General features: G+C 39.6%; 1 protein-coding gene across 1 annotated transcript; it reads left to right on the top strand.

Annotated features, from left to right (window-relative positions):
* The first annotated feature begins 334 nt into the window (after nt 1–334).
* LOC148863245 (uvrB/uvrC motif-containing protein) lies at nt 335–8,574 on the top strand. Its single transcript, XM_088977900.1, has 10 exons — nt 335–523; nt 1,745–2,259; nt 3,961–4,020; nt 5,595–5,689; nt 5,898–6,070; nt 7,163–7,275; nt 7,542–7,587; nt 7,723–7,763; nt 7,851–7,998; nt 8,091–8,574. The coding sequence occupies exons 2-10, from the start codon at nt 1,927–1,929 to the stop codon at nt 8,093–8,095; spliced, it is 1,014 nt and encodes a 337-aa protein (XP_088834026.1). The 5' UTR covers nt 335–523; nt 1,745–1,926; the 3' UTR covers nt 8,096–8,574.
* Nucleotides 8,575–12,108: the final 3,534 nt, after the last annotated feature.

The following is a 12,108-nucleotide window of genomic DNA, read 5'->3' as shown; positions in this document are numbered from 1 at the left end:
CGAATTTTAATTACTTATTCAAAGCTGCTTAATGAAATGCAGCACGATCAAAATCGAAACCTCTCCAGTGGCTCTAGATCTAGTGTAGCCACCTGTTTTTAATTTCTATTATCTCAAAATGCCAAAATTTAAAATTAAAAACTAATAATTAATTTATTTAAATCTTTTTCTATAGAAATCAATTAAATTAATAACTAATATCCCTGAGACGGACCGGGACGGGACCGGGTCCGCCCCTCATCAAGGTGCTGAAACTGGCCCGGTCCATCGTCACCGAAAGGCATTCGTCTGCCCGTACCGCCAGAAAAGCGCGTCGCTGAGACAACACTAGCTTGAGCAAATATCCGAAATATTTGGTAGTTAGGAAATCTAACGTCCTCCAGCTTATGGTGTGGAGTACCATCTTCTATCCATTGATTCCATTCTCTCTTCGCCCTTCGCCCTTCGCCGAACTCCTCAAACGTCTCTTCTGTAGCACTCAGAGAAGGTCCTCTTTGAATATCTCCAAAGCCGATGAACCCAGGTAGCAAACTCAATTTCGACAATTTCTCGTTTCTCAGAAAAGAATAACATTTCTATGCCAAATTGCAATTCCTCTGCAACAATGCAATTGTTCCGTTTCCTCTTTTTTTTTGTTGGGTTGGGGGTTCGACTGTGCTCTTTCAACCATTGGTTTCGTATTCAATCATATTAGGAACTTCAGATTTATTTATTTATTTTTAACTTTTAACCCAATAATCTGAGCTTCTCGTACTGTTGAATTCGTCCTCACTGAACCCTTATAGGTGCAGCTCTGTTTCTTAATTTTAATTAATTTCAGCTTTCTAAAAAAATACCCTTATAGGTGGCGGATTCCCGAGTTTTCTGAGTTAATGGAGGACTGGGTGGTTCATCATCTAGATTGCTACAATAAACCACTGCTTCTTTGTTTCTTTTGTATGTCGAAACTGTAATCAATGCTAATTTTTTCAAGTCTATTTAAACAGAATAGCGGAACCCTACAGTGGCATTACTAATATTTCAGAGCATCTTCTGTTCACGTGATGTAGATATCCAGAGATAAGGACCCCTATTTTAACATTGAACTTCAGCTATAATTCTAATTATCCTATCAATGGTATTCTCCAAGATGATTTTAATTATAATCACTATTAGAGATCCAAAGTTGGGCCGCTATGATTTTTCTTTGGGTAAAGACCTCTTTACTAAAGATTTTATTCTGGTGCATGTATTTTGAATATCTAAGATAAAGTTTAAATACTTAAACCACGCCTTTGTGTATGCTGTATATCTTGACTACAGAATTTGTACCAAGTACTGATAACAGCTTGGTTATACCCCATATTCAAGCAAGGAAATCAATCACAGCCCCAATTCCTCTTTTTTTTCCCTTTCTAATAAAATTTTCTCTTTATTATAAAATAGAAAATCAACAGCCCCAAGGTAGATTTACTTTTAGACCCATCATTTTCTTTTTGTTAAGTGGTCCAGTTTATGTTAAATTATTTAGAAACTTCTAACAGTACCTACTATCTCAGGTTTTGCATTGTTGCATGTAATTTGATCCTTCAAGTATGTCATATATGCCTAAATATGACCAGAGTGTTAATATCCATTCTTTTGGTCCAAACTCAAATCATTCATTTACATAATTGTTTTTTGAGGATTTGGGTACTTGCATGTTGCATCTTGATTGGTGGTTTTGGTTGAGTTTCTTCTCATTTCTGCACTTGATGTGACATAGGAACCACTGGCAGGATGGGAACTAGAAGAAATTGATGCCAACCAAGGTTGCTGAGTATGGAAGAAGAAGTTGCCTAAGGATTAAAGTTGGATAGAAAATCATGCAAAAATTATTGTGATCAATCTAGAAGGATGAAAATATAATAATAAGACATTATTAACAAAGAATTTACTTCTTCAAAAATGGTGCATGGCATGTTAATGGGAGCTACAACAACCGCTGGAAATAGTAGGTTATATGGAACTGCCCTTCTTAGGGGAAGTGATTGCAAATCTGTGAATAAAACCCATATTGCCTCCCAAGGTAGAAGGCAACACTGTTGGGGTCCATATGTCATGATACATTTCCTGCCAAATAACTGCAATCTACCAAGACAAAGTGGATTGAAAGTTGAAGCTGGGTGGCTTTTTAATAGAAGTGACCAAGAAATGGATGCAAGTTCAGAGCGCAGTGAGAGTGCTAATGAGGACATTTTAGTATTCTTTTTCCAGCTTGACTTAGCAACTCGAGTACAGGTTTGATCTGCTGTTTTTCATGATTTTGTCTTTTCAATTTCAAATTGGTTTAGAAAACCTTTGTACTTATGTTGCATGATGTCTTGATTAGCTGAAACTACCTACAACTACACACTGATAAACGTGGCAAGTTGATAGCTACCATAAACCAAAGACTGGCCCAATCAAATGACTATACTATCCATTTATTTTTTGAAGAGTTGGTTAGCAATATCTCCAAATTTTGTGATAGTCACTCATATTTTCCCATTTCTGAGGATGGGGACACAGGATCCTTGAGGAATCCAAAAATTCAAAATATTGGTGGTATCTTGGGGACGAAGCCCCAAAGCTTATTTGGTATTACTGATATTTTAGGGTATTTTCCTGGTATTGGCAATATTTGGGATCTATGTTGCATGGAGGCTTTAAAATGGGTAATATGTCCATGTCAAACACTTTTTTTCTTTATAATTAGAGTATTGTATTAATATCATCCAAAAAAAAAAAGTGTGAAGGTCTGTATATATAATTTCTACATGGCTATAAAGCTGAAACCATGTACAAGATATACATGAGTATCTCAAAAGTCCCTATACATCAAAATTATGATCAAAGATTATTTACTCCCATTGCACTCTTGTTTAAATCCATGGAAATATTTAAAGCATAGACACCCAAAAAACCAACAATCTTTTGGCCTTCTTAATTACCAATGCAGCTGACTGTGATTTCCCATAAAAGGTTTGCCAGTTATATTCCTTTTGATATGCTCTACAAAAAAATTCACCCTTTAGGATTGAAACCTCTCACCCCTCAAGAGGCAATCAGAGCCAGTAGGTCCATAGCAATGATCCAGTTCCTCTTGAATTGCATAAACTCCTTTTCCTATTCTTGCCATTGCTGTATCAGTGTAAGATAGCTTTGATAACCTGGAATAGTTTTGATATTTTCGATAACTTTCAACATGTTTTGGGTTAGGTCCATATAAATAGATTCAAAATTTGTCATCGTTGATATCTTTTGAAGGGCTACACAACAGGGGTAGCCCATCCCCCAACCCAGGTGCAGGCGGGATTCGATCCCAAGTCTCCGCTACGACCAGCAGAAGACCTTACCGACCAGATGGTTGGCACCTTGCATATGTATGTATGTATGTATGTATGTATGTATGTATGTATTTATGCGTGTTTGTATGAATTAGCTCTTAATATTTTGTTTTCATCCATAAAGTCCTTCAATATTTTGTTTTTCTTTCCCTTTTTTGTCTTGTTTCTTATTATTCATTTTTTTTCCAAAGTTCAAAATTGACTGGTGGTGGTTATTTTGCTAAGCTAATTATCTTTTTAACTTTCAAGTACTTAAAACTTTATATATAAATGGTTTTACATAAATTTCAAATCTGATATTCCAAAAGTTTGATCTCAACTCTCAATTTGAGACATGTTCCACCCACTACCTGTATGCTGCTTGCTTGATCATCTACGTCAGTGTCTTTCTTGGATCACTTTTTCACCAGAATAAAAGAAAAGGCAATGGTGCACAGGACAGCTTGGAAAAGGATAGCAATCCTTTTCTTGATGCCCTTTTTTTCTTGCTAGTTAGGTAGCAACTCCATTAGTTTCACCGGTAATGTGCTTTAAAGAAACATCGTAAACATGATATAACTGTTTGTCCCTCCTTTTACAATGTTATGTTCTCTAATTTCTTTTTCTTGTGCAGTATGCTTTGAATTTGGAGCAGTATGATGTTGCACAACAATTAAGAAACAAACTCGCTGAGGTAATATCCAAGTGAACTATCTTGTTAATAATAATAATAAGTGAACTATCATTTTAGTAATTGCAATTTAATCAGAGATACTCCATTTTGGGGAAAAGGCCTATTATCTATAATTATGTAACCTTAAAAGTACTTTTCTTTCTGCACATGACCTATTGATTGTGCACTTTCTCAATGTATTTCTCCTACTGTACATTGTTTATTGTTTCCTTAAAGCTTTGCATTCTTCTCTTTTTTCTTTTTTCGTGGTTTTTTTTTTCTACTTTGACAACTAGAAGATATATCCATTTTATCCCACTATATAGGTTCATCCAACATAGATCCTCCTCCAGTCTACTCTTTCTAGAGCCATATCTTTTGTGAAAGAATGAGCTAACAAATCTTCCTCACCACCTGACCCAGGTTCTGTTTGGGTTTCCCTTGCATTTTTAGAATGCAAAACTCTCAGGTCATTCTCTACTATACTCATTGTTCTGTGTTCCACATGGAAAATAAAATGAAAATCTATTTTTTCTTTATCTTGTTATCAATTAGTGTTACACCTAAGTTTCCTCTAATATGCTCATTTCCAATTTTATTTCTCATATTTCTGCCACTTATCAATTTTAACCATCACCTCTGACACTCATTTTATGGGTATGTCTTTTCATGATTTACTAGATTCTACTCCATGAAACATGTCTGTTCCTAAACAAAAAAATAAATAAATAAATAAATAAAGCATGGCTGCTTTTTTATCCAGAAACTTCCCCCTTCAGTTTAATTGCTTGCACCCATCATACAGCATTTCTAAGGCACATCTCTCAAAATTCTCTTTTGTGGATACCAAACACATACCTAGCTAGGTGTTACATATTTCCACCATTTCCATGCTGCAGCCCAAAGTGCAATTGCATGGTTCTCCACTTTCCTCTTTCCATGTGGCATTTTTGTCCTAATAGCCTTCTGGCACATATCAATAAGACAATTTCATTTGTCTCACTTTTGTTTATTTAAAAGTTAAATCACAGAAAGTTATCCATGGTGAAAATGCAATGCGCAATATGTAGGGCCAGCTGTCTTCTGGTGGACACTCTGGATATTCCATGCCAAGCTTGCTTGTGGAGGAAAATTCCTTTCTCTGCAAGCCTCAAAACCATTTGCCTGCACAGATGGACATCGCCCCATGCACGCACACCAAAACACTAAATAGGCATAGAGTTTCCACTGTACAAAGAATGATGCACCTGCCCTCTCAAATATTAACAAATAATAACTTGATAGATTCCCCTGTCAATGGATATGACATTAAACAGAACGGAATGGTGAAACAGGATTCATGTAGCTGACCCCATATAAAAGGGCTTAGATGATGATGGGATTCTCCTGTCAAGATTTTTAGGGTACAATGTCCAATATCATTAAGTTGCTTTCTCAAAGAAGAAAAAGGGTTATAGAAGTTAATTCCAAAACATGCTTATCTAAGCTGCATATAGCAAATGAAAGAAAAAAAAAAAGATTAGTGGAGAGTACTTGCTCTTCTTTGCATGAACTCTTTTTTACCAATCATCTTAGTACATGCCATTCTTGGAAAGGTTGAAGAAGAGATTGTCAGGCAGCGGGATGCTAAAAGGGGCTCAACCTCTAAGACTGAAGCTCAGGACAAGGCCATAAGTATTCTACGTTTGCGGTGAGTATTCCTTTAATCTGTGTAGTTTTGAAGGCAAACTGTAGTTTGTATTATTTTCAATAATTTAGGTAAATGACGATGCTTATTTATATAGTCTTCTTATAGATGGTGTTTCTTCTTTGCAAATTTAAAGTTTATATGTTGGTTCAATAGAAAATTACTCTTCTGACTACTAGATGAATCATGGTAACTGCTTCTTTTATTGCAGTGCTGACATGCAGGAAGCAATTGAGAGTGAGAACTATGCTGTAGCTGCTGAATTGCGAGATGAAATTTCAAAATTGGAGGCAGAATCTCTGGCCGCATCAGCAAAAGCTCTGGCATATGAGAATGCACAGTATGCATTTCGTTTAGGACAGAAAGTGAGGCATAAAATATTTGGTATGTTTCCTACACTTTGATGTGTTACTTCGAGTCTCTTGTGTCTGAGTGGGTGGATGCCTGGATGGTGTTTCACAAGTTGATTTTGGGGCATTTGTGATTGGTAGAGGTTTTGATATTATTTTGGAAATTATTATCAAAATTTGAGAGATCACTAGGTCATACTATATCAGGTTTCAAATTGCAAGGTCAAGTTATCATTTCTTTATCTATATCTATACTATATAAAAGCTGATACTTGCCTTGGGTTATGACCGTTGTGTGCAGGTAAAAGTTAAATTCAAATACAAAATATATCATATATGGTTTTTACTTGCTTGCACACGTGCATAGCACATGCTCTTACACTTGTAGGTAGATAATAATAATTTATTGATCTATCAACTAATTAAGCAAGCAAGTGCTATGCAAACTAAACCGGATCAACTAGATAAATCTTGTCTGCCATCTCACTTTGTAAAGAAATATATGTAAAGAAATCTCAGAATGTTTGATATTTGCTTATATATAACATGTTACTAAATTTTAGTCTTCATTCTAATCAGTAAATTTCTCGGCAACAAAAGAAGGTCAGAGGTGCTATTAAAGAGGCCAGAAGGTCAGCTAATGGGTTAGCTGATATGTTGGCAAAGCAAGGGACTTTCAGACAGGAATTGTTCTGGGCAGTTTTGTAACTTAAACTTTGCTTCTTGGGGTCAGCACCCTCGTGTTCTGGGTGGTTGACAGTTGTATTTTATGTTAATCTAATTCAATGAAAGTAACCGTTTCCCATAAAAAAATATAAAAAAAGAGGCCAGAATCCTGGGGAAAAATTTCCCCATATGCAAATGACGAGTCACTGACTCACTGATTAGAAGCAAAGCTGTAAACATCATATTACATTTATAGGTGGTTTAGCTCTCAAAACCCATACTATCTTTATAACAGAGGGATGTATTTGTATCTGCGTGTAGATTAAGCTTAATTGTACTTGAAAGAAGGTCTCTTTCCTTAAGTATGATGTTTTCCCTAATTAATGATAAGATTGTTAGTTTTCATCATTGTTATACTTTCTAATGTTCATGGTCTTTCTTTGTTTATTTACTATGTTAGGCTACTCTGCTGTGGTTTGTGGAATGGATCCTGTTTGCTGTGAATCAAGTTCATGGATGGAAATTGCACAAGTTGAAAAGTTGCCTCGGGGGTCCAATCAACCATTTTATCAGGTTTAGCAGCTTAGCGTTTCTTTCTTTTTTCCACTATATTTTATCTTGTGCATGCAAAATTACTGTGGACTCGCTTCTTCCATGAAGAGAAAGTAATGGTAATACAGAACTTTGTCTAATATCATGTTGATTTTGTTATGCTGTACCAGATAATTAGTCTTTTAGGACTTCTTGGTGATGATAGTGATTCCAAGTTTCATAGAATAAGGTGATTAAGTGGACAAGTTGAAGCAAAGACCTTACAGTTTCAAGTCACATTTTTGCAGGTCTTGGTTGATGTACATGTTGATCCTAACCTCCTTGTGGCTTATGGTAAAATAACTGAAAAATGGAAATGCAAGATTCTTTTAGTGTATTATTTTTATTTATGTGCAGAGTTGGTTGCACAATGGCCTACATTCTCTGGTTCACCCTTGTCTCTTAGGAAATGTTTCTTTCCTTGTGCAGTTCCTGAGGATAACTTAATAGCCTTTGATCAGCCAGATATGGTTAGTACAAAGTTCTAAAACACTCAAATGTTCCCATGAACTTCCCTCTCCTTGACATCTGATATGTGCTGAACTTTACATTTGCAGGAAAGATTTGATCATCCCTATATTTCGTTCCTATTTTATGGAATGGACACAGCTGGAGATTTTGTCCCAATAAAGCAGTTGCGTGAGAAGTTCAACAGGCCCCGTCATGAAGTGCCTGTGGATCCACAGAATGAAGATGGTAGAGAAGGTACTGAACTCCTTTATCTTAAAGGAGAGGCTATTGTTTGTGCTAATGGTTAACTGTAATCTGAATCTGTAATGTCATGTATTTTTTTGTAGGATGAAGGAACAGAAGTTAGAACCATGGACTATATCCTGACTACAAGCCAGTGAAGCTCACCTGTATTGTATATGCTCATCTCAGTGTTTGTACATATAATATGATGAAAGTGAAAGTTCAGTATTACCATATTATACTTTTTGTGACACCATTGGTATGGTCTCCTGGATCATTTCAATTCTAAGCGGATGCCAAATTTAAAAAGGAAAAAAAGGTATTGTTTGTACTGTTTCTTTTTGGGGACAAATGCTTGCGATCTGGAGGGTTGCACACAGGAAGTGAAGGCAACGTTTTCAAGTTGAGGATTGGAAGGCATGTACACCTTATGTTTCTGCCTGCAACCTGATTCTTTTCTGGAAACAAAAATTTATGTTGGGTTACAATTTTGCCCCTAAGTCATTTTTCGAAGAATAAGTTATGAATAAAAAATGATACTTGAAGCTAATTTTTTATAAGCTTCAAAGAACCAATTCTTCGAATGAGTTTTGAAAGAAAGAAAGAAAGAAATAATCACAGCAATTTTTATATATCCAAACTTTTACATTGCCAAGTCTTAACTATTATTGTCATCGTTTGTGCAGCTCTCAAACTCTCAATCTTTGGAGTTGAACGCTAGAGTTGTATTAACCATATTTCATAAAATGGTTCTCTTTTGGTTTGGATCAGGGTGCTTATTGTGCATTCACTTCTATCTCCCTCGACTTTAATACAAACTAGTCGGCAACTTGGGCAGCTCAACAACCCAACCCAAGTTGGACTTTAAAGCTTAATAAAATGATGGCTGTACAAACCCGCCCAGCCTGGCCGGGTACAACCCAAGTTGTTCTGGGCCTGAGTCCAAAATTTATATCTTAGGGTTGGGCCTAGGTTCACCTTCAACCCAACCCAACCCGCCCAAGGGTGTACCCCTAATACGAATGGACTTCAGTCGGGCCATATAGGTTTTCACTGGATATTCACAAAAACGTAACAGGATCTTCCATTCGATGGAGGATGGTGAACGGTATCCTCCATTCAATGGATCCTGATCTGCTGAAGACTCCAAGCAGCTAATGCTGAGGTTTGCAATTGTTAATCCAACCAGGCAAACCCGCCCTCTCTGTCACACACTGATTGCTTGTACACAAGTGTCTAGAAATTAGAAGATAAATGAACAATACAAAATGAAGTCAAAGCCACTTAAAAAGAAACTTGTTAATCTTTTCTATGGAAATCTACCATGGTTTTCAAAATTGGTTATTAGATTTTGATGAATAAAATTTTCTTTTCTAAATGATATTAAGGGGTTGTGAACTTCCACCAAAAAAAAAAAAAAACACCCAAGGTCATACCTTTTGAGTCAGAGATGCCTAACAAAGTTAAAAGGAGAAGACCTAAACATGTGACAAGGGCAGAGTCTTTATCAGGAAGTTAAAGATTTTATTAGGAATTGGAATTCAAACTTCATCTTGAATGTTATTTGATGAAAGAAGATTTGGCCCGACCTCACTGTTACGCGACACGTGGCAGAAACAACAGCTTGGCCAAAGGGGCCAAGCCTAAGGCGTGAACAAGGGGACACCAGCGGACCGAACTCCCTACGGGGGGTCAGAACTCACCCTTGGCCCAAAACGAGCAACCAAACTGGCCAACTTTGTAACAGCTCGGGATACACCTTGCCGAACTGACCAACCTTGTAACAGCTCGGGATATACCTCGCCGAACTGGCCACCTTGTAACAGTTCGGGATACACCTCGCCGAACTGGCCAACCTTGTAACAGTTCGGGATACACCTCGCCGAACTGACCTGCCCTATAGATACCTCCGAGCTCAAGACTTCGCCTCGCTCAGCACTCCGCATCACCTTCTGGGCACCAAAACCAAACAAGTCATCCCATGCCTGACACTGAGGAAGTCCATGCCCGAGGGCGCTGCACCTGACTGACTTGGGATCTGACGTTTGGCGGCCGCACTCTAAACGGCCACCTGCCACCGCCACTGACACCGCCATCTCAATTTAGAGAGACGGTTAGGCAGTGACGGTTCTGTCCCAGCAGAAAGGACGACGGCCGAATTGACAAGCACAAGGGTAATCATACCCGACCTGACAAGGGCCTCGGAGCGAGTGCGCGAAGTGACTATAAGAGCCCCCTACCCCCAACAAACAAGGTATGCAAACTTTGCGCTATCTGGTATTATCTTGCTTTTGAAAGATTCTAACTTGAGCTTCGGAGCCGCTACACCGGGTTCCCCCCCGGAGCTTCCCCATCTCCTCCGTTTCAGGTTCCCTGCTACCCCGTTCAGAAGCAAGGTCGTGGACAGCTAAGATCGGCCGGATCGCGCTCCATCAATTGGCGCCGTCTATGGAAACGCTTCAAAAAGCCTCCCTCCAAACTTCCATAACCCCTTTTCTTCAAAAAAACCCAACACTCATGGCCTCCTCCAGCAACGCCGGACGTGGCACGAAGACAAACACCACCGGGGAACAACTTCAAGTCCCCGTGGTGTGCGTTGGACAGTTCACCATCCCCCTTTCGGTGGATGGGATCCCCAGCTTGAACGCACCACAAGCAGTGGCGCCCGTAAACCTTCCTACCACAAGCATCCCCTTTCCTCTCCCCATTGAGACAACCTTTACTGAGTTCGGCCTATATTGCTACAAGGTCATGCCCTTCGGACTAAAAAATGCCGGGGCGACTTTCCAAAGACTTGTAAATAGGCTGTTTCGGCCCCTGATTGGCACGAAGATAGAGTGCTATGTAGACGACATGGTCGTCAAGACTCAGTTTTCACAAGAATTAATACAAGACTTAGATTCTATCTTCTAAATCCTGCGTCAGTTTAGCATGAAATTGAACCCCAACAAATGTGTCTTCGGCGTCACCTCGGGCAAATTCCTAGGGTACATTGTCAATCGGCGCGGTATTGAGGCCAACCCGGACAAGATAAAAGCCATTCTAGATATGAGACCACCTCGGAAAGTAAAAGAGGTTCAGAGGCTAAATGGCCGCATAGCCGCTCTAAGCCGCTTCATGTCCAAATCAGCAAACCGTTGCCTACCCTTCTTCAAGGCAATCAAAGGCAAAGGGTTCGAGTGGACCCAGGACTGCCAGCTCGCGTTTGACGAGCTAAAAGGTTACCTCGCAAGTGTGCCGACCTTAGCCCGGCCCGAGGTGGGCGAGGTCTTAGAACTGTACCTCTCGGCAAGCGACGAGGTGGTCAGTTCGGTACTAATAAAAGAAATAGATTGGGTCCAGCGACCCATCTATTATGTTAGTAAAATTTTGCAGGGAGTAGAGACAAGGTACCCGCAGATAGAAAAGCTAGCATACGCCCTAGTGATAGCAGCTCGGAAACTCCGCCCATACTTCCAGGCTCACACCGTCATCGTCATGACTGACAAACCTCTGAGACAAGTTTTACTCAAACCCAAGGTTTCCGGTCGATTGACAAAATGGGCCGTCGAACTCAACGAGTACGACCTCCAGTACAAATCAAAAACCGCTATTAAGGCCCAAGCTTTGGCAGATTTTATCGCCGAGTGCACTTTCAGCCACGAAGCCCCACAGGTCGAGCCCGAGGTCCCCAGTTCGGGCGAACCGGGAGCTCCCGAGCCAATAGAGTCTGAACCCCGTGAAGTAGCAGCTAGTGTGGCATCTCTCCTGGTCAGGCGAAACGCGAACTGGGATGAGGAGCCCTGGATCCTTCACGTGGATGGTTCCTCGAACCGGCAAGGCAGCGGAGCTGGAATAGTCTTATGCGGCCCAGGCGACACAAAATTAGAATACGCACTACGCTTTGAGTTCGCGGCATCCAACAACGAGGCAGAGTACGAAGCACTGATAGCTGGGCTGGACCTAGCGCGAAAGGTAAAGGCAAAACACTTGGTCATCTGCAGCGATTCCCAGCTCATGGTCAACCAAGTTACAAGCAAGTATGAAGCACGCGAGCTCTCCATGATCACATATTTGGCCAAAGTAAAAGAAGCCCTGTTCAACTTCCAGTCACACTTCATCAGGCAAATCCCGAGGTCAGAG

The sequence above is a fragment of the Nelumbo lutea genome, chromosome 3 (assembly GCF_056320005.1).
Source record: "Nelumbo lutea isolate HS-2025 chromosome 3, American lotus-T2T, whole genome shotgun sequence".
In the NCBI taxonomy this organism is placed as follows: Eukaryota; Viridiplantae; Streptophyta; class Magnoliopsida; order Proteales; family Nelumbonaceae; genus Nelumbo; species Nelumbo lutea.
Note: the sequence above shows the minus strand (reverse complement) of the source record. Positions and strands in the feature narration are given on the sequence as shown.